Consider the following 26207-nt stretch of genomic DNA (forward strand, 5'->3'; position numbering starts at 1 on the left):
CCTGGACTGGATTGGATCCTGAATCAAAAAATACGTAAGACAATTGGCAAAATCTAAATAAAATGTATAGATAAGGCCGTTATTATATCAATATTATTTTCTTGGTTTTCATAACTACACTGTGGTTATATAGAAGAGTATCTTGATTGCAAGGAAATTCACACAAACATATAAAAAGTGGCATGGCTACAACTTACTCCTAAAACATTTCAAAACTAACAGGTTTGTATCTTCCTATATATAATAATATATAAAATATGTATTTATATATATTTATGTGTACATGTATACATATAAACAGAGAATACGGTCTGTAGCAAACGTTAACAATCTGCATGGATGATAAGGGGGAATTCTTTGTATTCTTAGAACCCTTTTGTATCTGAATTATTCCAAAAAAAAAAAAAAAAAAATTTTTAACACCATGGGAAGAAAAAGTGCTCATTTAACAAAATTAAACATAAGTCATTCAGTAAACATTTACTGAACACTTACTGCAGGTCAGACAATAGCAAACAGCAGAAAACATGCTAAATAAAAATCTCTGCCTTTATACAGCTTACATTCTACTCGGGAGAAGACAGACAATAGGCAAATAAATAAGTAAAACAATGCACCATGTTAGATGATAGTAAGTCTCATGGAAAAGGGGGGAAACCGCTGGGGAACCAGTTAAGTCCTGTTGGGTAGAGGTGGGGATTTGCAATGTCAAATAGCATCTTTAGGGGAACCATCAATGAGAAAATGCCATTTGAGCAAAACTGTTGATAAGCAGGATAGAAAAAAACAGCAATATTCTGAAACTGCCCTGAGACAAGAAGTAAGCCTGACAGGTTTGAGCAAAATGGTGGTGGCTTTAACCAGTTTTGTAGTGTAAAATGACAGACCAGGGGTGGGGGTAGACATGACACCTACCTATAACAAACGCTATCTGATTGATGGGCACACTTATAACCCTGACTCAAGCATTATGAAAGTGATCCAGGTAACCAAAAACATTTATACCCATGTAATATTTTGAAACTAAGAAAAATAACTGATGTAATTTGTAAAAAGGGTAAACGGGATTTGCTTTCAGATTGGATACAAGCTGAAAAAGAAAAGGGCCATTGTCACATCTCATTCATGATACCACTTGTCAGGGCCCAGGACTGGCCAGGTCTTGGGCTCAGCTTAACTAGTTCCAGATGCAGACTGCTAAGTTACTTTGCTCAGGTCTCTTAGGTGCCTGAGGGCTATCTACGAGAGAGAGAGAGAGAGAGAGAGAGAGAGAGAGAGAGAGAGAGAGAGAGAGAGAGAGAGAGAGAGAGAGAGAGAGAGAGAAAAGCAGTCTTCTTAGAATAGTCAGATCTTAGTCTTTTAGTACAGCTTGGTAATGTTCAGTAGAGAGATGCTGTGCTGGCGTTCCGCAGACAGAAGAGGAGACAGAGTCAGAGTAAGCGAGTCCGTGATAGAATGTGCACGCTCCTGACTGCCTTCTCCTCCAGCCTAATATAAGGCTGATCGCATGCCTTTCAACACCACAGGTGTAGAGACTGCCAGTTCACCTCTGCTCTCATCTCACAAGCTCTCATGCCTGTCAGTAGAGCTGGATCCCTCTCCATGCCCTTTCCACCAAGGTGTTCCAACATTGAGCCACACAGGTTATTTCTTATAACTCTCTCTCCTCCTAGCCATAGACTATCCGGGCTGCTACAGGCCATGAATGACCCACAAGATTTATATATAGGCTGAGCAACTAGAGGGATGAAGTTACCATTATGAAAACAGGTGAGCAGGAAAAATTTGGTTTTTTAAACATCTTGGGTCCATTAGCTAACTAGATGAAAATGTTCAGTGGGCATCTGGGTAGGAGTCTAGAATCCAGAAGTAAGGTCCAGGCCAGAGATATAAATCTGGGAGACATCAACTTAGTCATGAGATTGGATGTGACCACCAAAGGATTAATGCTTGCAGATAGTTATAAATATGATACTATATAGTGATTGTTTAGAGATCATTATTTGAATAGAGTTACAATAACAAATATTAATTAGGACAACTACAAAATAAGGGTGATTTAACGGAGAGGAAACATCTGTGAAATAATAGTATATTAAAAGTAAATATTGAGATGACCTCTAAGAATGAGAAGCTTCCTAAGAATTTACAAATTTTAAAAAACTGCCTGTAATAGAAATTCCTTATACTATTTGTTTTCATTTGACTAAATGAATAAAACCATATATAAAAGACCCTTGAAAAGTAATGGAAGAAAATAGGTTAAACTTAGCAAAAAGAAGTGAATCGTATTAACATAGCTAAACACAAGCATATCAGTCAAAACTTGGTATTATTCAAAATAGAACAACTTGACAGAAAATGTCCAATCTCTGAAGAACAGGTACCTAGGGCAGGACTCCAATCAGATCATTTCACAATTGTATCTCTCAAGATTAATTAACCAGCTTGGCATTTTGGGTTGCTTAAGAGAAAGAATGTGGGAGTTTAGAATATAATTTCAAATCCTAGCTTTGCCATTTACTTGCTGTGTGACTTTCGGTAAATTAATAAACTTTTTAACTTTGTTTTCTACACCATAAATGGCATGTAAGACCTATTTCATAGCACTAATATGAGGATTAAAATTCATAAAATGCACCAGCTCAATATAAAGCCCAAAGGAGAAATTCAGGAAGTTGTGTTTCCTCAAACAAGAAATGGGCCAGACTAAACCAGGTAGAAGTACAGAAAGCTATCTGAACTAACAAATGTGAATACCTGGACTCAACTATAAAATAAGTCTCCAAAACAGTGTTTTTCAACCTTTTTTATCTTACAGCACATTTGAACCTAAGGTTAAACTTCCACTTAAATTGTGTTGATCAAAAAAAGTAAAAGAATGAAAAATATACTTACTCTGCTTTGAACTTCTTTTGAAAATAATTTATTTAATGATCTTGAAAAATTCTCACAGCACACCTAAGATCCTCTCAGGGCACACCAGATGAAAATCACTGCTCTAGAATGTTACTATGCTGTCTCAGTCAACGTTTTTTTCCAATTCTACAAACACAGCATGAACACGTACTATTTACCTACTAGATTACTAGTTGTAGCAATTTCACTAAAATCCAAATCATATCTCCGACCACAAAAGAACTAAGCGTTTGGGTACATAGCTCCTTTTCAACAAGCACAGCATTACAAGGGAACCAGCTGTACACACATCAAAATTATGTAAGTTTTAAGGAATAATACAACAACCTGATTAGGGGGTGATAAATTCTCGTTAGGGAAAAAAAAAAAAAAAGCTTAATCTGCATCCTATAAGTGAAGACTTTCAATTAAGGGAGAAGAAATTCAAGTAAGTAATTATTCAAGTAGTTCATTCTCCTACCTCTATGCAAGTTTAGTCTTATTTCCAAATCTGCATCTATAACCTGTGATACCCAGGATGGGAACATAATCTACCCATAGTCCCCTCCCCCCACCAAAAAAAAAAAAAAAATCACAGGGTAGTAATGGGAACTAGAATAATCTTCAATTTTCAAGGGCAGGAGTCTTCAATTATCCCTCAATCTTTTTGTAAGGAATATTGTAGCACCAAATAAAGAATACAAAAAATAATGAGTATCTTTTCCCCTATAATTATTTTTCCTTTAAATAAAAGTAGAAGATAAAAGCAAGTATGTACCAAGATGGAAGAAGTGCTCCTTCCATTTTTTTCTTTTTATTCAGTTTGGCCTGGAAATGTAACTAATTAAAAATTCTGGCAGATAGAAAAAGTGACCAGTAACATTAAAAAAACAGTCTTATTGAGTAAACTCGCTACAGAGGACACACAGTAATAACTGGTAAACAATATAACCATCAATGGCAAGAGTTGAATTTCTGTTTGCATCGTGATTGCTAATCAACAAATAGCATTTTAAAAATTATAACATTTATGACATGATTATAAACTATAAAACTAGTTATTTGGTGATGTTACTATTATTATATCTGAGTATGACAATGATATTGTGGTGATATTAAAAAAAGATATAAACAAACTAAGTTCTTATTTTGTTTTAGCAATATATACTGAAATATTTGCAGATGTAATCACATCTAGGATAACTTTAAAAATAACATGGCAAGGGGCAGCGCCTGTGGCTCAAAGGAGTAGGGCGCCAGCCCTATATGCCAGAGGCGGCGGGTTCAAACCCAGCCCCAGCCAAAAACTGGAAAAAAAAAAAAAAACATGGCAAGGAAAGAAAGGGAGGAGTGAGGAGATTAACAAGACTGGCCATGACCTGATAATTGCTCTAGCTGGATAATGGGCATATGGGTGCCTCATGATACTACTATGTCTCCTATAAAAGGAAGATAAGATTTTCCATAAAAACTTTTATAAAATGGGGTGGGGAGACTTAAGAAGTGTTACCTAGAGCTCTTCTTAACTTCTTAATCATATATCAATGAAAATATATACCAAGAATGAGACAGGTCCCAAACCCCAAACTAGTACTACCAAAACACACACTTAGGAAGTCATAAGAAATCAGAGTGCATTTGAAAAGCAGAAAATTCTTTATTAACTACATCTCATTCATTGTTAATCACTTCCTTTATGCCTTCATATAAACCACCATTTAAAAAAAAAGATAACTATAATAATTTCCTTTCTCTGATCATTGCCAGGATAATTTATAAAAAGCAAAATTTCTAATCTCTATTGTGTCACTGAAAGTTTTACAAGTATTAATAGTACTAATCCTAAAATTGACAAACTCGTCAAATCCATTTGCCTGGTCACCAGCTAAGTAACAAAGACAAACATAATACATACTGGAGGGCGGCCAGGACGACCCCTTTTTCTTTTTCCTTTGACTTCTGTTTCTTCAAGTTCACTGCCAGCATCAGAATGGGCAGTAGTTTCATTAGTTGAATCCCTAGAAAACATTATATTACTTCAGTAAACAAATTAACAAATACAATGCAGTTCTGTTTCACTATTTTTCTTACCTCCTGCTCTATGGCTGATTAGAAGTGACTTACACTTCTATTTTCAGAAAAACTTGTAAGTAAACCAAAAATGTTGTCCTACTGCTTAGTATCACATCGTGGAGTGAAATGAGTACCTCAAAGAGGAAAATGGCAACCGATGTACAAAATATAAATGCAAGATACAATTGCAGAAGATCAATTCTTCCATATAAAAAGGCAAAGGCTTGTTAGTAGTTTTACTCATTTTATAAAATCATGAAAGTTAGTGGTATGCTGGTAAATGTTTAACAACTGGCTCATCAAAAAACTGTAAGCATGTAAGTTACAAATGTTTACTGATATACAGGATATGTAGCACACAATCTACAAACAATAAAATACTCTTATCATAAATTTCATATAACCAATTGATATAATTCATATAATCATTTGTAAAATGATTTTGATAATTTTTGCCAAACTCTCATATCAAAATCTAACTTATGGTTGCAAATGATGAATGAATAGGAGTTTTGACATAAAAGCTTATTGCTGTTTTTGTTCATTTTAATGAACAGGATACAAGTGAAATGGTAAAGACATTTGCTCGAACTTCATTCATTAGTCAATGGTATGAGCAACTTCACTACTGAACTGGGTAACAGTTACCAAATACTGAAAGAATACTTCCTCAATTTTTTTTGGTTATTCATATAATGTAATGGCTACAAATCATTATACACCCTTAGATGAAACCTGTATTGTTAAGAATTTATCACTTTCTTAAGTCTGCAGACAGCCAACACAACAATAAATTAAACCTTGATTTATAGTATTTGCTGATTTTCATGGTGTACATATTCCCGGCAGAGCCAATTTCACACAACCAAAGTGATAGCAGCAAACCGAGTTGGGAAGTGATAAACAGTAGTACACTGCTAAAACCTATTTCCATCATACAGATACAAAAGTTACAAATAACAACCTCCAGTGCACAGATAACAGTAATATGTAAAATAAGAAGTGATATTTGAAATATTTATTTTTAATATGACTTATTTGATTTTAAGCTTATATAAACTTTTAATGTTTTACAATGGCTATGTTGTGTTTAACTGACTTGCAAAATTCCTGAAAATCTAATATTCTGCTCTCACAGGCCAATACAGGCTGGCTTCAAAACAGCACTGAAAAGATACAGAGATACAGATAGCATAAATAAGAATCTCTTCCCTAAGTTCTATATTACTTACTTAAGGATATATATAAAATTGCAAATAGTAGCAAGGGTACACAGCAAATAGTTAAGTCTAACTCACAATCTATTATTAGTATTACTCAATCTGCTTCACTAAATGCTCTTTTCAGGCCCATTCCTTCTTTGTGTTGATTCCTTAAAGCTCTACTCTTAGTGTCTACTTTTCTTCCTTTACACTACACTCCCATGGAGAACTCATCCATCTACATGTGTAACTTCTATACAAATGCTTCAACACCCTAACACTTGACCACATTCCATATCTCTAACCTAAGATTTTTAACTTGTATGCATGATATGCTTCTCTGAATGCCGCCTTAAACTAAATTCACCAAATATACCGCATCTGAAATTAAGTCCATCATTACTTACTTCCAGCTCTCTGCTTAAAGAAATAGCACTAAGGCTGGCCACAGTGGCTCACACCTGTAATCCCAGCACTCAGGGAGGCCAAGGTGGATGGATCACATGAGTTCAAGAGTTCGAGACTAGCCTTAGCAAGAATGAGACCCCCATCTCTAAGAACAGCTGGGTGTTATGGCAGGCACCTATAGCTCCAACTACTTGGGAGGCTGAGGTGAGAGAATCACTTAAGTTTGAGGTTGCTGTGAGCTATGATGCCACAGCACTCTACAGGGGCACAGAATGAGACTTTGTCTTAAAAAAAAGAAAGGAAGAAATGAAGTAATAGCATTAATTAAATGATTTTTAACTCGGTACATGAGTTTGCTTTGAATTATTATGTAAATTTATTATTGTCACCATTACCCTGTTACTCAAATTCATAGAATCCTAACAACCTTCTTCTTGTGCCTCCTAACCCAAGATGTCTTCAGTCATCCTTCTCAGTACACTAATCTTAGTCTTTCCATGATTACTATCATAATCACACTCCCTGAAATACTCTCAATTTATCTCCCTGCTTCTACCAAATCTCCTATTGAAGCCATTCTCCACACTACTGCTAGTAACATTCTCACATCATGTTACTCCCTCACTTGCAAATCTTCAAATGTGGTATTTCAAACTGTAAGTAATATTAAAAAAAAAAAATTCAGGGGTCAGCAAGCTTTACCTAAAGGACCATACACTGAATATTTTAGGCTTGTAGATCTTGTGGTCTTTATAGTTACTACTTAACCCCAGGGCCATAGCATAAATGCAGCTATAGACGATATATAAATAAATGAATATGGCTATGTTCCAATATTTTATTTAAAAAAAAAACAGGCTTCTGAGCTACTTGCAGTTTATCTATCCCTGATTTAGTCAATCTTATTAGTCTCTACTGAAGAGCAATAAATCGTGTTTTTTCTCCTCATTATATTCCAAATAAGCTACATTCAGCATATACATCTGTTTAGATGTTATCTAGAATATGTATGCACAAAAACCTTGTAAGAAACGTATTACTGCCCAGATCTTAAGAGATGAGAAAATGAAAGACCCAAAAACCTGATGAACTTGTCTAGACACACAGTAGTCATTCACATAGTCTAGCAAGTGACAGAGTCCAGTTAGATCAAATAACTTAAACTTCTATTTTCTGTTAAGGATACTGAAATTCAAATATCATTTTGTACTTATCTTGTGCAGACAAAATTTACTAATGCTTTTGAAGCTTACAGAAATCCATAGGCAATTACAGTAGCAGACCAGCTCCAGTATATAATATTAAGTGACTCAGTATAGTTTATTGACCTCTCCCCTACAAATAAACCCCGGAAAAGTACGATTTAATAATTCTGCTAACTACAGCCAGCTTAAAAGGTGATAACTATTACCAAAAAAAGCTACTGTATTCTCATTAGTATATGTATGTATATTTATTAGAACATATAACAATTTTATTTTAAAAATTTCAAACAGTAGAAAAGATACAATATAAGAAAGGCTGGGAACGATGGCACACACCTGCAATCCTAGCACTTTGGGAGGCTGAGGTGGGCCCAAGACCAAGACTCTATCTCTACCAAAACATACAAAAATTAGCTGAGTGTAGTAGCACACAGCTGTAGTCCCAGCTACGTAGGAGACTGAAGCAAAAGGACTAATTGCTTGAGTCCAGGAGTTTGAGGCTGACTGCAGTGAGCTATAATGACACCACTGTACTCCTCTATCCTGGCCAAGAGAGGAAGACTATATTTCCCTCTCGTCCCAAAAGAAACATAAGGAAGAGTTTCACTTCATCCTACCATAACTCTGAATCCTAATCTACAAAATACAATGTTAACAGATTGACCACACCATAAATGTTGAGGCTTTTGCAAACATATGTAATATAAATGTAAGTAAATACCTAATTTCCAATTCTCATTAATAAATGAGAATTTTCTACACAAATACATGGATTCTTGAATGGCGAAAATATATAGACTCATTTAACTACTTCTCTATCAATGAGCACTTATTTGTCTCTACCTTTACACTATTACACGGTACAAACAGAGTTGAAATGACTGTCCTTGTACATAAATCTTATTATAAATTGATGAAGTTTCTCTCTAGGAGAGACAGTAAAAATGCTGGGTCAAAAAGTTTATGCAAAATCAAACTCTGACCAATATCTCCTCAAAAATCTTGTGAATGTCTATTTTCACATTTATAGGTCTATTGGACATAAATTAAGATAAAAGGCCAGCTCTTATAATAAAAATGATTTTGCTCCTGAAACTCTCTGAAAGTTTTTTCTGTCTCTTTTTATCTCTACTGTAACTATTTTAGTTCAAGTTGTCAGGAGGTAAAAAGGAATGAGCTAAGGAGGTAAAAAAGACTTAAATTTTTTCAAGCAGATAAAGGAATTTGCACAGCTTTGTGTCTTAGAACTCTAGAGGGAAAAAAGAAGGCCAGGATCAGTTAGAAGGTTGTCTCTTATAAAAGAATTATATGAATGAGCTAGGCAGTAATATTATATAAATAATTGTTTAAATTGCTGATCACTTTCATTATATCTAAACCATGTTTAGCATAAAGTATCAAAATATGCTGATTCCTGATTTGCATCTTGATAAAAACTATAAAAGGAACACTATCTGACGTTACTGGGACCACATTTCCCAAAGGATCCAAAATGAACCCCAATTTTGTCTCTCCTACAACTCCAACAAATCTAACGAAATGCCATCAAAAATGCCACCTGGGCTATTCCTTAAATTACTTCTGACAGCCAGGATGGCTCAACCTGTCAATCTCAGGAAAAATGAAGAATCTGAAGGAAGGAACTAGGAGTGAGTAGAGAGGGGATAGAAAATGAGTATTATATAGGATGGGGTCAACAAAGTTGTTTTTGTAAATGTCCAAACTAAATGTTTTAGGCTTTCCAGGCAATATAGTTGCTATCACAACTCATAACACAAATAACCAGTATCTAAAGGAATGAGTGTGGCTGTGATCTAACAAAATTGTACTTGCAAAAATAGGCAGCACATCAGATTCAGTCTATGGGCTAACATTTGCTTGCCCCTGGTATAAGGCATTAATATCTTTTTGTTGACTATCGGAGAACATGCTGACATTGCAATAGCAAAATCCATGGACAGATAAGGTAACTATATACCCTAATAATTAGACTACAAATACATTGTCCAAATATCAGAAAACATAATGATATGTGTCATCAGAGAGCACTTAGATTAATGTATTACATAAACCTAGACAAACTAGTACATGCCCACACGAGACAAAAACAGAATTTAATTCAAGTTGGCAAGAGAGGGGAGGAGCAAGGGGGAAGAAGGCATAATATAAAGGCATATTGCATACCTCCTGGGTAGGAGACCTTACCCAACAAACACAAACATTGTAACCTAATCATTTGTACCTTTATATCTGTCTGAAATTTTTAAAAAATATATATTGCACAAATTCTTTCTTAACAAAAAATAAGAAAATTATAATACTTACTGCAACACTGGTAACTCTGAAGTAATCATTGCTGAAGAGGTCCTTCCACAATGCAGCAAAAGAATCAAGTGCTGTACAACTCGAAATTTTTAAAATAACCTCAAAGACAATCCTGTTGTTTAAAAAAAGAAAAGAGAAGAAAATTATTTTAGTAATAAGTAACATACTCATTTTGAAATAAAATGAAGATATAAGCAATCCACACTATCAGTGATTGCACTACTTGGTATTTAACCAAATAACTTAAAAATGTATGTCCATAAAAAAATGTGCACATAGAGATTTATAGCGACCTTATTCATAATAGGCAAAACTTAGACATGACCAAGATGTCCTCACTAGTAAATAGAAAAATACATCCATTCTGACAGTATAATATTATTTGGCAGTAAAAAGAATTATCAAGACATAAAAAGACATGGAGGAACTAAGTGAAAGAAGTGAGTATGAAAAAGATATATACTGTGTGTGTGTGAGAGAGAGCGATGTATATATGACATTCTGGAAAAGACAAAGCTATGAAGACAATAAAAGGATTGGTGGTTCCCAGAAGGTGATGGATGAGAGGGATGAACAGGTTGATCTCAGAAGATTTTAGGATACTAGTCTGAATGTTATACATGTATAACTATGAATACATGTCATTATACATTTGTCAAAACTCACAGACACCACGAGTAAAACCTAATATAAAACAAGAACTGTGGGTGATACTGACATCTCAATACAGGTTCATCAACTGTAACAAATGTACCCCACTATGGGGTAGGCTGCTGATAGTAAGGGAAGTTGGGCATGTAGGGACAGGGAATATAAAGAAACTCTTCGTATTTTCCCCTCAAATTTGCTGTGAACTTTAAGCCACTCTAAAAAATAAGTCTAATTTGTATAAGGCAGTATAAATATTTGGAGAGATAAAAGAGGAGAATGTTCAAAAAAATAATGTAAAACATCAAAAAGGACGTAAGATCAGAGAATGCCTAAGCAGAACATGCCAAAATATACAAATTGCTTAAAAAAAAAAAAATCAAAGTTAAAGGGAAAATTCAAAAGGAAGCAAAAGAAACAGGATACTTCATGTACAGAAATAACAAAGTAAGAATTATATCAGACTTTTTACTGGAAACTATGGAAGCTGAAGACAATGGAATTAACATCTTTGAAGTGCTGAGAGGCAAAAAGTCAACCCTGAATTATATACCAAATAATAAAAATCTTTCAAAAAAGGGAAGAGAAGAGTAACATCATAGAAAAGGGCAGAGTAGGAAGCACCAAGAATAAGCCTCTCCTGTGAAGTGACCCTTAGGTTAACAAGAACTGACAAAAGTCATCATTTATAGAAATCTTGAATCCAATAAAAATTTACAACAAGGGGGGGATGGGGTGCTTACAAAAGAAGTTGCTCAATTTTGGGGAAAGGCACAATGGCATTTTTGCTTAACTGCCTACATCCTCCAGGCCTAACTCAACAGTGTCAATGGAAACAGCAGACCAAATTCTTGGCTCAGCATGCTGATGCCAGGGGGAGCAGCATACATTTGAACCACTAGCTAATCTCTGAACTCTCTGCAAACAGAAGATGGTGACTAATGCAGAGCTGCAAATGGCCTGGTTATTGAAGAAATATCTCAGTGAAGTGCCAACTGGCAAACACCAAGACAGGTTTTGTTCCCCTGGGGCTCTAGTTCTTTAAGTAAATCTGTCAGGTTATTGGTTTGACTACAAAGGTAAAAAAACAATTTCAGTGACCATGCATGATAAATACAGTCTTCACAAAAATGGGGGAGAAAAATCACCAAATAAAGAGATGATTACAGCTCTCAACAAGCAACATTAAACTTGAGGGTTAGGGGCGGCGCCTGTGGCTCAGTCGGTAAGGCGCCGGCCCCATATACCGAGGGTGGCGGGTTCAAACCCGGCCCCGGCCAAATTGCAACCAAAAAATAGCCGGGCACTGTGGCGGGTGCCTGTAGTCCCAGCTACTCGGGAGGCTGAGGCAAGAGAATCGCTTAAGCCCAGGAGTTGGAGGTTGCTGTGAGCTGTGTGAGGCCACGGCACTCTACCGAGGGCCATAAAGTGGAACTCTGTCTCTACAAAAAAAAAAAAAAAGAAAAGTCAAGCTGGGCTGAACCAGTGTGGTAACTGGGGGCAGTTTCCAGCAGCCACCACAGAGGTGCACCCCAGTCCTACCTGTCTGGGTCAAGGGAACAGGACTCCACAAGAAACCAGGAAAAGCATTTCTTCAGACTGAGACTGCAGAAAAGGAAATATTTTAAATCACTGATAATCTGTGGCCTTGGAGAGCAGTGTGGATTTAAGAGCAGCCAGTCCTCATGGAGCAAGAATGGCTGCACTATAAATTGGCATCCCCAGATACGAATATTTGTTTGATGACTTAGATTTGGCCAACTAAAGGAATGGGCAGGAAGACTACCAGGAAGCAAAGGCTCAAAACAAACTCAAAAGCTGAAGGCAGCAATGTAAGGAGATGCAGCAGCCGAGAGGGAGCTTAGGGTGGCTGTGAACCCTGGTGAGGAGTAGGGTTCTGGCCAGGACCTAACCTTTAACTTGCCATCAGAAACGAGTTGAGGTTGCTGTGAGCTGTGTGAGGCCACGGCACTCTACCGAGGGCCATAAAAGTGAGACTCTGTCTCTACAAAAAAAAAAAAAACTTGAGGGTTAGGGATAAGGAATGCTTAGAAATGCACAAATCATCAAAATTGGCTCCAGAAAAAAATAGTAAGTTTGAACAGACCCACAAGTAAAGATATTGGATCAGTTATCAAAAACCTCCCCATAAAGAAAAGCCCGGAACCAGACAAACACATTTTAAAAGAATTAACACCAATTTTCTCAAATTCTTCTAAAGTATAGACAATGAGAGACTACTTCCCACCTCATTATGAGGTCCGCATTTCCAGAATACCAAAACTATACAAAAACATTACAAGAAAACTAAACACCAATATCTCTGATGAACATATATCTGCAACAAAGCATTAGCAAATTAAAACATACAATGTATAAAGAGAATTACACACCAGGACCTCTTGAGATTTATCCCAGGTATGTAAGGCTGGTTCAACATTTAAAACTCAATTAATGTAATACCTCACATTAGCAGCTAAAGAAGAAAAACTACATGGTCATATTGGGAAAAGCACTTGGCAAAATACAATACTCATTGTACAATACAATAAAAACAATCAGTAAACATGCTGATACAGGGGAACATGCTGGACTTGATAAAGAACATCTCCAAAACATCAATGTCTTCCTGGTAAGACTACTTACTAGGCTAGGATGCTACTCTCACCACTCTTTTCAACAATAAGACAAGAAAAAGAAATAAAGGATACACAGCTTGGGAAAGAAAAAATAAAACTGTCCCTACTCCCAAACCTCATCATTGTCTATGTAGAAAATCCTTAAGAATTGACCGAGGGAAAAAAAAAAAAAAAAACCCCACCTCCTGGATCTAATAGGCAATTTATAGTTAGGTTGCAAATCAGTAACTTTCCTCTGGACTAGCAATGAACAAATGAAATTTAAAATTAAGAACATAATACCATTTATATTTGCATCCCCAAAAATTAAATACATAGTTATTAAATCTAACAAAATAAAAATAAAAAACAAAAACCTACATGAGGAAACTAAAACTGTTAAAAGAAATCCAAAAAGAACAACAAAGATAGATTCCGTGTTCACGAATAGCAAGATTAAATATTATGAGGCTGGCCAGGCACAGCACCTCACACTTATAATCCCGTGAGGCCGAGGCAGGAGGATTAGTTGAGGTCAGGAGTTTGAGACCTGCCTGGTAACACAGCAAGACTCCAACTCTATAGTAAATTTTTAAAAATCTTAGCTGAGTGTGGTGGTGCACACATGTAGGTCTAGCTACTTGAGGGCTTGAAGCAGGAAAATTGCTTGAGCCCAGAAGTTAGATGTCACAGCAAGCTGCACAACAGCCAGGGTAACAAAGTGAGACCCTGTCTCTAAAAGTAATAATAATAATGATATTAAGATGTCAGTTCCTCCCAATTTGCCCTATATATTAAACACAATCTCAATCAAAATCCCAGTAAATTATTTTGTACATATCAAAAAATTATTCAAATGTCTGTATGAAGAGCAAAAACCCCCACAAGAATTGCTAACACAATATTGAAGTAGAACAACAAAGTCCGAATACTAGCACTCCCTGACTTCAAGGTTTTGTCTAAAGCTACAATAATCAAGACAGTATGGTTACTGGCAAAAGAAAACTAAAATAGATTAACAGGAACAGAGAACCCAGAAATAGACCCACACAAATAAAAGTTATGACAATATGATTATAAAAAATACATATTTGGTCTTAATCTCTGATTCCTGACACAAAAGTCTCTAATTCCTGACACAAAAGTCTCTAAGACCTATGGAATCTCCAGCAAGATAAAAGAGTCTTTTTGTATGTTAATGAGATGACTGGTGACTGAAAACACACAGAAAGCTTCTGGATGTCGAAGGGAACCAATTATATAAAGGGCTGGAACTTTCGACCCTACCCCCAACCTCCAGGGAGAGGAGAGGAACTGGATTTTGAGCTCAAGTACTAATGGCCAATGATTTAATCAATTATGCTTACACAATGGAACCTCCATGAAGACCCTAAACCACGAGCTTCAGAGAACCTCAAAGATGGTGGCTGTATCCAGGTGCTGCATCAAGCCAACTCTATGGAGTCAGAAGTCCCTAGCCTCATCCTATAGGACTCATCCTATGGGCCTCTTTATCTTCACTGTTCATTATATCCTTTACAATAAACATAAGTACCCTATTTCTCTGAGTTGTGTAAACCATTATAGCAAATTATCAAAACTTAGAAGCAGGCTGTGCATTCTCCCAATTTGTTAGCCAAGTCACACAGAAGTGCAGTAACCTGAAAATACACTACTAGTGACTAGCATTTAAAGTGAGAGAGGAAGGCAGTCTTGTAGGACTAAGCCTCAACCTATGAGTTCTGTACTAACTCCAAGTAGCTACTGCCAGAACTGAATTAAACTGCAGGACATCCAAATGGTGTCTGAAGAGAACTGAATTGCTTGGCATGAAAAACCCACACATTTGGTATCAAAGTGTTGTCAGTAGAGAAACAGTTTTCTTTTAAATAATCAATTGATCTTTGACAAAGCAAAGCAATACAGTGAAAAAGTCTTTTCAACAAATGATGCCAGGACAACTGCACATCTACATGCAAAAAGAAAACAAGTATCCACACACTGATACTTTACACCTTTCACAAAAATTAACTCAAAATTGATCAAAGTACTAAATATAAAATGCAAAAATATAAACTCTTAGGAATAACAGGGAAGAAATTTGGATGACTTTGGGTATGGTCATGTCTTTTTAGATAAAATAACAGGCACGAGCCATGAAAATTGAAAAACTGGACTTCGTTAAAATTAAAAACTTGAGTTCTATGAAAGACACTGTTAAGCAAATAAAAAGTCTAAGAGAAAATAGTCACAAACAACATGCCTGATAAAGAAATTTTATCTAAAATACAAAAGTGCTCTTAAAACTCAATAAGAAACCCAATTTTAAAATGGGCAAATGACCATAAAAGCAAAAAAAATACACAGATGGCAATTAAACATACAAAAAGATATTCCACATCACATATCATTGGCAAACCACAAAGTAAAACAAGGAGCCATTACATACCTATTAGAATGCACCACAAAATGGTAGTAAGGATGTGGAGTAATTGGAATGGGGATGTGAGGTTAACAGTCATCAGTAGCAGGAATGTATTATAAAATGGCATAAACACTCGGGAAGCCACTGTTTCAAATCCTTACAAAAAGAACATACTCCTACTGTATTATCCAGTAACTGTACTCCTTAGAATTTACTCAAATTAATTAAAAACATATATCCACACTAAAACCTGCACACAGATATTTTTAGCAGCTTTTTTCAATGGTTAGGGGAGCCGGAAGGATGAATAGGGACCATACAAAGAATTTTAAAGGCAGTGAAAGCATTCTTAATGTTACTACAATGGTGGATACATATCATTATGTATTTGTTAAAATCACAGAATGTATAACACCAAGAGTGAGCTCTAATGTAAACTAGGGACTTTAGGTGGTAATAACATGTTAATGTAAGTTCCAATTATAAAAAAGGGTACCATTTTAGCAGGGGATATTGATAATCAGGAGAGAGGTTCATGGAAACCTCTCACCTTCTGCTTATTTTTTGCTATGAACCTAAAACAGCTAAAAAGAAAAATAAGTATATTGTTCCGGAGCAAGATGTCAGCCAACTAACAGCTGCCTTGCAACTGGGTACGGTGAGTCTGGGGAGTAAAGACTCCAGGCATCTCTGGCTGGTGGGATCTGCCCATAAACATCCCTTTGAGGACACAGGGAGTCAATGAGAGACTTCTGGATCTCATGAGGAGAAAAAAAGCAGTGGAGAACTGGCAAGCGGTTGTGTGTGTTCATTGGGTCTAATCCCGCCTGTAGCTGTAAGTACAGCAGCAGTGAGAATGTACACTGGAAGGGCCTTACCTGTGAGCTGTTTGGGTATTTTTGGACTTGGGACTCAGTTGAACTGCCATGGGAGAGCTTGGACAGGAGTGCAGAGGACTTTGGGTGCTCCCTAGGGCCCCTGAGCCAGACAGAGCTAATAGGGTTTAGCTGTGTGCCCTGCAGAGCCATTGTGGCACAAGTGCCTAGGCAAGCTCCGCCCTCAGAGTCACAGAGCAAGAATGTGGTGGGAGCTAGTAATCTAATGAATGAGCAACCTAAAGGTGGGGACTGAGATGCCTTACAGATTTGGCCCTCAGGGGCACAGAGTGAGACCACTTTTGGCACACTGGGTAAGTGGATAGCCACTTCAGGAGTGATCCCAGCGACAAGTGCTTTCCTGGGAAAGCTTCTCCTTAGACAAGTTTACCAGTTTAAAGTGCCTTTTAAGAGGCCTGAGGAGAGGTTTAGGAACTACAACCTGCAGGGTTTGAGAAATCTGCAGAGGCCTCTAGTCAAATCAGCATTGTGATTAACATCTCATACACCAGATTACCTGTGGCCCAGACAATATACAGCAAGATATCTATACTGCTTTGTTTTTTGTTTTGTTTGTTTGCTGTTGTTTTGTTTTTTAATCTCAACATTTTCCCTATAGATTTTTATTTTCTTTCTTTTCTTTCTTCATTTTTCTAGTTTAAATATAATTTCCCATTGTTGCCTTTTCAACAATTAGAACTTCATTTCTGCTAGTATTTCTAACCCCCTTATTTGGTTTATCCCGTAAAGTTTTCTGTTTGCTGGTTTTAGTTTGACTTATGGCATTTTTGCTTTCCTCTCTACTTTGTGGAGGTGGGATACTGTGCCCAAACAGGCTACCAAAGACCTGCTGAACTCAAGGGAATCACCCAACCCAGCACCCCCAGAGGTTGGGGGTTCTTTAAAGTTGGGTCAAAGTACCCTACTATACACCTATAATTGCTCTGTCTCCCTCTTTCTGTGCCTCTCTTCTTTTTATCAATACTCCCTTTTACCCACACCCACCCCTTTATCTTTTTCCTTTTCTTTCCTTCTTTTTTTCCCTTCTCGCTCTTCAACCTTCTCATCCTTCTGGTCCTGTACCAAAAGGACTCATCGAAATCCTAGTGCAGAGACAGGGCAACTTAAAGATCAAGAGAAAGTGAAAGAAAAATTAGGACAAGGTAACAGATAACAGAAATCACTCATGAGGAATAATCAGCAGACAACTCCTGGCAACACGAAAAAAGTCCAGAACAACCCCAGCAAGGGACCATGAGGTAGCTACTGCAGAGGATTCCACCTATAAAGAAATGTTACAAATGACAGAAAGGGAATTTAGAATACAGATGATGAAAACAATGCAGGAAATGATGGAAACAATGAAGGAAACTTTGGATAAAGTGGAAAATCCAAAAACAGAATCAAATAAGAGAAGAACAATATGAAGAATACAGAAAGGATATAGCATAGCTGAAGGAACTGAAGCAGTCAATTAGGGAACTTAAAGATGCAATAGAAAGTATCCACAACAGATTAGACCATGCAGAAGAAAAAAATGTCACAGGTAGCAGATAAAGCTTTGAGATAACTCAAGATAGTTAAAGAGGCAGAAAAGAAGAGAAAGAAAGAAGAACGTTCACTGGCAGAATTAGGGGACTTTATGAAACGTTCAAACATACAAGTTATAGGTATCCCAGAAGGGGAAGAAGAATGCCCCAGGGGAATGGAAACCATACTAGAAAATATAATACATGAAAATTTCCCAAATACCATAAAAGATTCTCACACACTCTATTCAGAGGGATATCGGACCCCAGGTTGCCTCAACTCTAACCAAGATACAATGTGATGAACCTGTCCAAAGTCAAGACAAAAGAAAAGATTCTGAAAGCTGCCAGGAGTAAGCGCAGTTGACCTACAGGCGCAAATCCATCGGGCTGACTGAAGACTTCTCTAATGAAACTTTCCAAGCAAGAAGACAATGGTCATCTACCTTTAATCTATTTAAACAGAAGAATTTACAGCCCAGAATTCTATATCCTGCTAAGCTAAGCTTTAAAATTGATGGAGAAATCAAATCATTTACTGATACACAAACATTGAGAAAATTCGCCACAATAAAACCAGCTATAAAGGAAATACTTCAACCCATTCTACACACTGACCATCACAATGGATCAACAGCAAAGTAAGAACTCAGAAATTAAAGGACAGAACCTAACTTCCACACTGTTGCAAAAGATAAAACTAAGCAATGGACTCTCACAAAATAAGATGAATAGAACACTACCACACTTATCAATTATTTCAAAAAATGTTAATGGCTTGAATTCCTCACTGAAGAGGCATAGATTGGCTGACTGGGTTAAAAAACACAAGCCTTCCATATGCTGTCTGCAGGGAATACATCTAGCTTCAAAAGACAAATTAAAACTCCGAGTGAAGGGTTTGAAGACAATTTTTCAAGCAAATGGAATTCAGAAGAAAAGAGGAGTTGCAATCTTATTTTCAGATACGTGAAAAGACAAAGATGGTCACTTTATATTGGTCAAAGGAAAAATACAACAAGACGACATTTCCATTCTAAATATTTATGCACCCAATTTAAATGCTCCCAGATTCTTGAAACATACCTTACTCAGTCTGAGCAATGTGATATCCTATAATACCATAATAACAGGGGACTTTAACACTCCTCTTACACAGCTAGACAGATCCTCTAAACAGAAATTAAACAAAGATATAAGGAACTTAAATGAGACCCTAGAACAACTGTGCTTGATAGACGCATATAGAACACTCATCCCAAAGATAAAGAATTCTTCTCATCACCCCATGGAACATTCTCCAAAATTGATCGTATCCTCAGACACAAAATAAACCTCAACAGGGCGGCGCCTGTGGCTCAGTCGGTAAGGCGCCGGCCCCATATACCGAGGGTGGCGGGTTGAAGCCCAGCCTCGGCCTAACTGCAACCAAAAAATAAATAAATAAATAAACCTCAACAGAATCAAAAGAATTGAAATTTTACCTTGTATCCTTTCAGACCACAAGTCACTAAAGGTGGAACTCAACTCCAACAAAAACGTTCAACCCCACACAAAGGCATGGAAATCAAACAACCTTCTGTTGAATGACAGTTGGGTGCAGGAAGAAATAAAACAGGAAATCATTAAGTTCCTTGAGCATAACAACAATGAAGACACAAGCTACCAAAACCTGTGGGATACTGCAAAAGCAGTTCTGAGAGGAAAATTCATCGCCTTAGATGCCTACATTCAAAAAACAGAAAGAGAGCACATCAACAAACGAACAAGCCATCTTATGGAACTGGAAAAAGAACAACAATCTAAGCCTAAACTCAGTAGAAGAAAAGAAATATCCAAAACTAAATCAGAGATCAATGAAATTGAAAACAAAAGAATCATTCAGAAAATTAATGAACAAGGAGTTGGTTTTTTGAAAAAACAAAATAGATAAACCTTTGGCCAGACTAACTAGAAATAGAAAAGTAAAATCTCTAGTAATCTCAATCAGAAATGATAAAGGAGAAATAACTGATGCCACAGAGATACAAGAGATCATCTCTGAATACTACCAGAAACTTTATGCCCAGTAATTTGACAATGTGAAGGAAATGGATCAATATTTGGAATCACACCCTTTCTCTAGACTTAGCCAGGAAGAAATAGAGCTCCTGAACAGATCAATTTCAAGCACTTAGATTAAAGAAACAATAAAAAAGCTTCCTACAAAAAAATGCCCTGGTCCAGATGGTTTCACACCAAAATTCTATCAAACCTTCAAGGAAGAGTGTATTCCCATACTGCAGAAATTATTCCAAAAAATTGAGGTGGAAGGAATCTTCCCCAACACATTCTACGAAGCAAACACCACCCTGACACTAAAACCAGGAGAAGACCCAACTTAAAAAGGAGAATACCAGAACAATTTCACTAATGAATATAGATGCAAAAATTCTCAACAAAAACCTAGCCAATAGATTACAGCTTATCATCAAAAAAGTCATATATCATGATCAAGTAGGTTTTATCCCAGGGATGCAAGGCTGGTTTAACATAGGCAAGTCCATAAACATTATTCACTGTATCAATAGAAGTAAACCAAAGACTATATGATCCTCTGAATAGATGCAGAAAAAGCACTGGATAAAATCCAGCATCCTTTTCTAATTAGAACACTGAGGAGTATAAGCATAGGTGGCACATTTCTTAAACTGATTGAAGCTATCTATGACTAACCCACAGCTAATATTTTACTGAATGGAGTAAAACTGAAAGCTTTTCCTCTTAGAACTGGAACCAGACAAGGTTGTCTTCTGTCACCATTACTATTCAACATAATGCTGGAAGTTCTAGCCAATACAATTAGACAAGACAAGAAAATAAAGGACATCCAAATCGGAGCAGAGGAGGTCAAACTCTCCTTCTTTGCTGATGATACGATCTTATACTTAGAGAACCCTAAAGTCTCAACCACAAGACTTCCTGGAAGTCATTTAAAAATATAGTAATGTTTCAGGATATAAAAATCAATGTCCACAAGTCAGTTGCTTTTGTATATGCCAACAACAGTCAAGATGACAGGTTAATTAAAGACACAAATCCCTTCACCATAGCCCCAAACAAAATGAAATACTTAGGAATATACCTAACAAAAGAGGTGAAGGACCTCTATAAAGAAAATTATGAAACCTTAAGAAAGGAAACAGCAGAGGACTTTTAAAAATGAAAGAACATACCATGCTCATGGCTGGGAAGAATCAACATTGTTAAATGTCTATAGTTCCCAGAGCAATTTACAGGTTCAACGCCATCCCTATTAAAATACCAACATTCTATTTTCAAGACTTGGAAAAAATGATTCTGCATTTTGTATGGAACCTGAAAAAAAAAAAAAAATGTATAGCTAAGGCAGTTCTTAGTAATAAAAACAAAGCCGGGGTATCACTACACCAGATTTTAGGCTATACTACAAGGCCATAGTGGTCAAGACAGCATGGTACTGGCACAAAAATAGCGACACAGACATTTGTAATTGAACAGAAAACCAGGAAATGAAACCAGCAACTTACAGCCATCTAATCTTCGATAAACATAACAAGAACATCCACTGGAAGAAAGACTCCCTATTCAATAAATGGTGCTGGAAGAACTGGATATCCACATGTAAAAGACTGAAACTGGACTTGCACCTTTCTCCAATCACAAAAATTGATTCAAGATGGATAAAGGACTTAAATTTAAGGTATGAAAAGATAAAATTCCTCAAAGTAAGTATAGGAAAAACACTCGAAGATATTGGCCTGGGGAAAGACTTCTGAAGAAGACTGCCATGTCAATTGCAACAACAAAAATAAACAAATGGGACTTAATAAAACTGAAAAGCTAGGGTGGCACCTGTGGCTCAGTAAGTAGTGCGCCGGCCCCATATACCGAGGGTAGCAAGTTCAAACCCGGCCTCAGCCAAACTGCAACCAAAAAATAGCCGGGCATTGCTGCGGGCACCTGTAGTCCCAGCTGCTCAGGAGGCCGAGACAAAAGAATCGCATTAATCCCAAAAGCTGGAGGTTGCTGTGAGCCGTGTGACATCATGGCACTCTACCAAGGGTGGTAAAGTGAGACTCTGTCTCTACAAAGAAAAAAAAAAAGTTGGTGAGGTAACATACATGGAGCTCTTAATGGACACTGAAGGAAAGTCAAGGGGATGTGCCATTGTTGAATTAAAAAAAAAAAAAAAAAAGGAAGAAAGCATGAAAAAAAAAAACTGAAAAGCTTCTGTATAGCTTAAGGAGACAACAACCAAAGTAAATAGACAACCTATACAATGAGAAAGGATATTTGCATATTTTCAATCAGACAAAAGCTTGATAACTAGGATCTATAGAGAACTCAAATTAATCCACATGAAAAAAGCCAACAATCCCATGTATCAATGGGCAAGAGACATGAATAAAACCTTCTCTAAAGAAGGCACACTAATGGCTAACAAACATATGAAAAAATGCTCATCATCCCTAATTATTAGAGAAATGCAAATCAAAACCACCCTGAGATACCATCTAACCCCAGCAAGAATGGTCCACATCATTCAAAATCTCAAAACTGTGATGCTGGCTTGGATGTGAAGAGAAGGGTACACTCTTACACTGCTGGTGGGACTGGAAACTAATACAACCCTTTTGGAAGGAAGTATGGAGAAACCTCAAAGAACTCAAGCTAGACCTCTCATTTGATCCTGAAATCCCATTACTGGGCATCTACCCAGAAGGAAAAAAAGTCCTTTTATCATAAGGACACTTGCACTAGACTATTTATTGCAGCTCAATTTACAATTGCCAAAATGTGCAAACAGCCTAAATGCCCACCAACCCAGGAATGGAATAATAAGCTGTGGTATATGTACACCACAGAATACTATTCAGCCATTTTAAAAAATGGAGACTTTACAGCCTTTGTATTAACCTTGATGGAAGTGGAACACATTATTCTTAATAAAGCATCACAAGAATGGAGAAGCATCCTATGTAGTCAATTTTGATATGAGGACAATTAATGACAATTAAGGACATGGTGGGGGTAGGGAAAGCGGAGAGCAGAGAGAGAAAGGAGGAGGGAGAGTGGGGAAAGGAAGAGCAGAGAGAGGGAAGGAGGAAGAGGGGTGGGGCCTTGGTGTGTACCACACCTTTTGGAGGCAAGACAGGATTGTAAGAGGGACTTTACCTAACAAATGCAATCAGTGTAACCTGGTTTCTTGTACCCTCAATGAATCCCCAGCAATAAGAGGGGGAAAAAAAGGAATATTAATTGTATCAGCAAATTAAAGTACCTAACAGATGCTAATTTATGTCCTGATACCTTAACATTTCTCATTTCCTGGACAATTTTCTGATCTTGGGTAGATTTACGCATGTGTGTGCAAAAGTTCATAGGCACACACAAAGAGGCACAATGCCTCACGTACTAAAATATGAGATACCTTCATCTGTTTGCCATGCACTGTGCTACAAATAATAAGAAAAATGATACAAACATAACCAATAGCATGATTATTTCATAGCTTAATACTGTGAATCAAGCATCAATGCTTAATTGAATCAAGAAAAAAGGTTTGAAAAATGATACAAACATAACCAATAGCATGATTATTTCATAGCTTAATACTGTTAATCAAGCATCAATGCTTAATTGAATCAAGAAAAAAGGTTTAGGGCGGCGCCTGTGGCTCAGTTGGTAAGGCGCCGGCCCCATATACCAAGGGTGGCGGGTTCAAACCCGGCCCCAGCTGAAATGCAACCAAAAAATAGCTGGGCGTTGTGGCGGGCACTTGTAGTCCCAGCTACGTGGGAGGCTGAGGCAAGAGAATCACTTAAGCCCAGGAGTTGGAGGTTGCTGTGAGCTGTGTGATGCCATGGCACTCTACCGAGGGCCATAAAGTGAGATTCTGTCTCTACCAAACAAAAAAAAAAAAAAAGAAAAAAGGTTTAAAAAACAATATCCGAACTGCAAATTATGTCCATTACAGGCAGTTTTTTGTTTGTTTTTGAGAAAGAGTCTGACTTCATTGCCATTGGTAGATTGCTGTGGCATCACAGCTCAGCAACCTCAAACTCTTGGGCTTAAGAGATTCTGCTGCCTCAGCCTCCTGAGTAACTGGGACTATAGGTGCCTCCTGCAACTCCTGGCTATTTTTAGAGACCTGGTCTCACTCTGGCTCAGGCTGGTCTCCCAAATCCTGAGCTTAGGCAATCCACCTCAGCCTCCCAGAGTGCTAGGATTAGAGGCGTGAGCGACAGCACTCAGCCTTTTACATGCAGTTTTATTTGTAAAGTACAAGGTCTTATTTATTGTTTAAGCACAGAATTCGTTCTTCAGGTAAATACTAATATAACACAATGTCATTAATTCGATCTTTCTTTATCCTTCTTAAAATTTTACCAAGGCTGCCTTAATCTCTTAGGAGTGTATATACAGAGGGACACATGCATGCGATGGTGGTAAAATATCACATGATTTGTTAAGGAAATCAATAATTACCAATGACATCGATATTATTTATGAAACTGCTTTTCAACTGTTTCTGTGAGTGGTACTCTGTATCTACATAAAAGTAATAAGACTCATTTACTACATTTATTGAAATTATAAATCTGTTAACTATGTTTATGATACCAAATTAAGGATATTAACAGCAAAATTTCTGTCTAATATCACCCACGTTAATATAAAGTAGGTCCTCAATGTCATCCACAGATCCCTGGAAATCTGAGACTTTAAAACAACGTATTACAAAACCACGTTTACCATGTACAGAGGGTGCCAAAACAATGTATATGTGTTTTAAAAGAGAACAAAACTATTAAAATTATAATATTCAAGTCACATTTGACTTCTTCAACTACAAGAGACTCAAGTCCTTGCTTTTATCATCTCAGTTTATTATTAAAACAAAATGAAATGATAAAAACAATAAGCAAATCCAAAATAACTCTGGGATTTGAGTAGTTTCAAAGGAATGTGCCACATACTTTTGGTGATTTATTCATATTTCTTGCTCTTAAGGAGACTATATGTTCCTTTGGAGACAGTCTTAATGTTCTATTCTTAAGGAATTGTCTATTACCTGACACCCACAAAGGGGGGTTAACAGTTAGCAAATGTAAAAATAAAGATATAGCATGCCACTTGTAATATTAATAAAAACTAAATGGTTAATTACTAGGTTTGTTTTTAATGCTATTATGAATAGGATCTTTGATTTAAAGAGGGACTTTACCTAACAATTACAATCAGTGTAACTGGCTTATTGTACCCTCAATGAATCCCCAACAATAAAAAAAAAAAAAAAAAAAAAAAAATGAATAGGATCTTTTTCTCACTGTTGATCTCTAATTAGTTTCATACTCTGTGTGTGTGTGTGTGTGTGTGTGTGTGTGTGTGTGTGTGTGTACTTTGGAGATGGGTTCTCACTCTGTTGCCCAGGCTGTAGTACAGTGGTATAATCATAACTCACTGTATCTGCAAACATCTAGGCTGGAGCACATAAGCTTCCCAAGTAGCTAGGACTATAAGCTCATACCACTGCAACAAGCTAATTTATTTTTATTTTATAGAGACAGAGTCTCACTATGTTGCCCAGGCAAGTCTCAAACTCCTGGCCTTAAGTGATTCTCCTAGCTTCTGTTAGGTAGGGATGAAGGTAAACAGGTGGCAAGGCAGGTAGAGGAAGAGGCTGAGAAGGGAAGTGGGAATCAATCAGAATGCAGAAAAGAACCCACAGTATCAGATAGCTGTAGCTGGAGACTTTTCCTTGGTCAGAGCATGTGCAGTAAGGAGCTCTTGGTCACCTTAACTGACCTGGGTTGATTGCCAACTAATTAGCATTATGATTTTCACCCGAGTAGTTTTTCATGAAGGATTCTGGGAAGATGCATGAGTAGAAAGGAAACTGTTACATAACATCAACCTGTTATGTAAATTGTTATATAACCCCAACCTGTCAATCATCCAAAGGCAAGAAATGGCAAC

General features: G+C 36.9%; 1 protein-coding gene across 3 annotated transcripts in view; it reads right to left on the minus strand.

Annotated features, from left to right (window-relative positions):
- The window catches only part of STAG1 (stromal antigen 1), a 411299-nt gene that overhangs the window by 285597 nt on the left and 99495 nt on the right, over positions 1-26207 (minus strand). For all 3 annotated transcript variants that reach the window (XM_053598524.1, XM_053598525.1, XM_053598526.1), the window contains 2 exons: positions 10112-10223; positions 4814-4916 (listed from right to left, as the gene is read on the minus strand). In XM_053598524.1, the coding sequence (XP_053454499.1) occupies positions 4814-4916; positions 10112-10140 (132 nt within the window). In that variant the 5' untranslated portion in view covers positions 10141-10223. The remainder of the gene's footprint in view (positions 1-4813; positions 4917-10111; positions 10224-26207) is intronic.

This window comes from Nycticebus coucang, chromosome 8 (genome assembly GCF_027406575.1).
Source record: "Nycticebus coucang isolate mNycCou1 chromosome 8, mNycCou1.pri, whole genome shotgun sequence".
NCBI classification, from domain to species: Eukaryota; Metazoa; Chordata; class Mammalia; order Primates; family Lorisidae; genus Nycticebus; species Nycticebus coucang.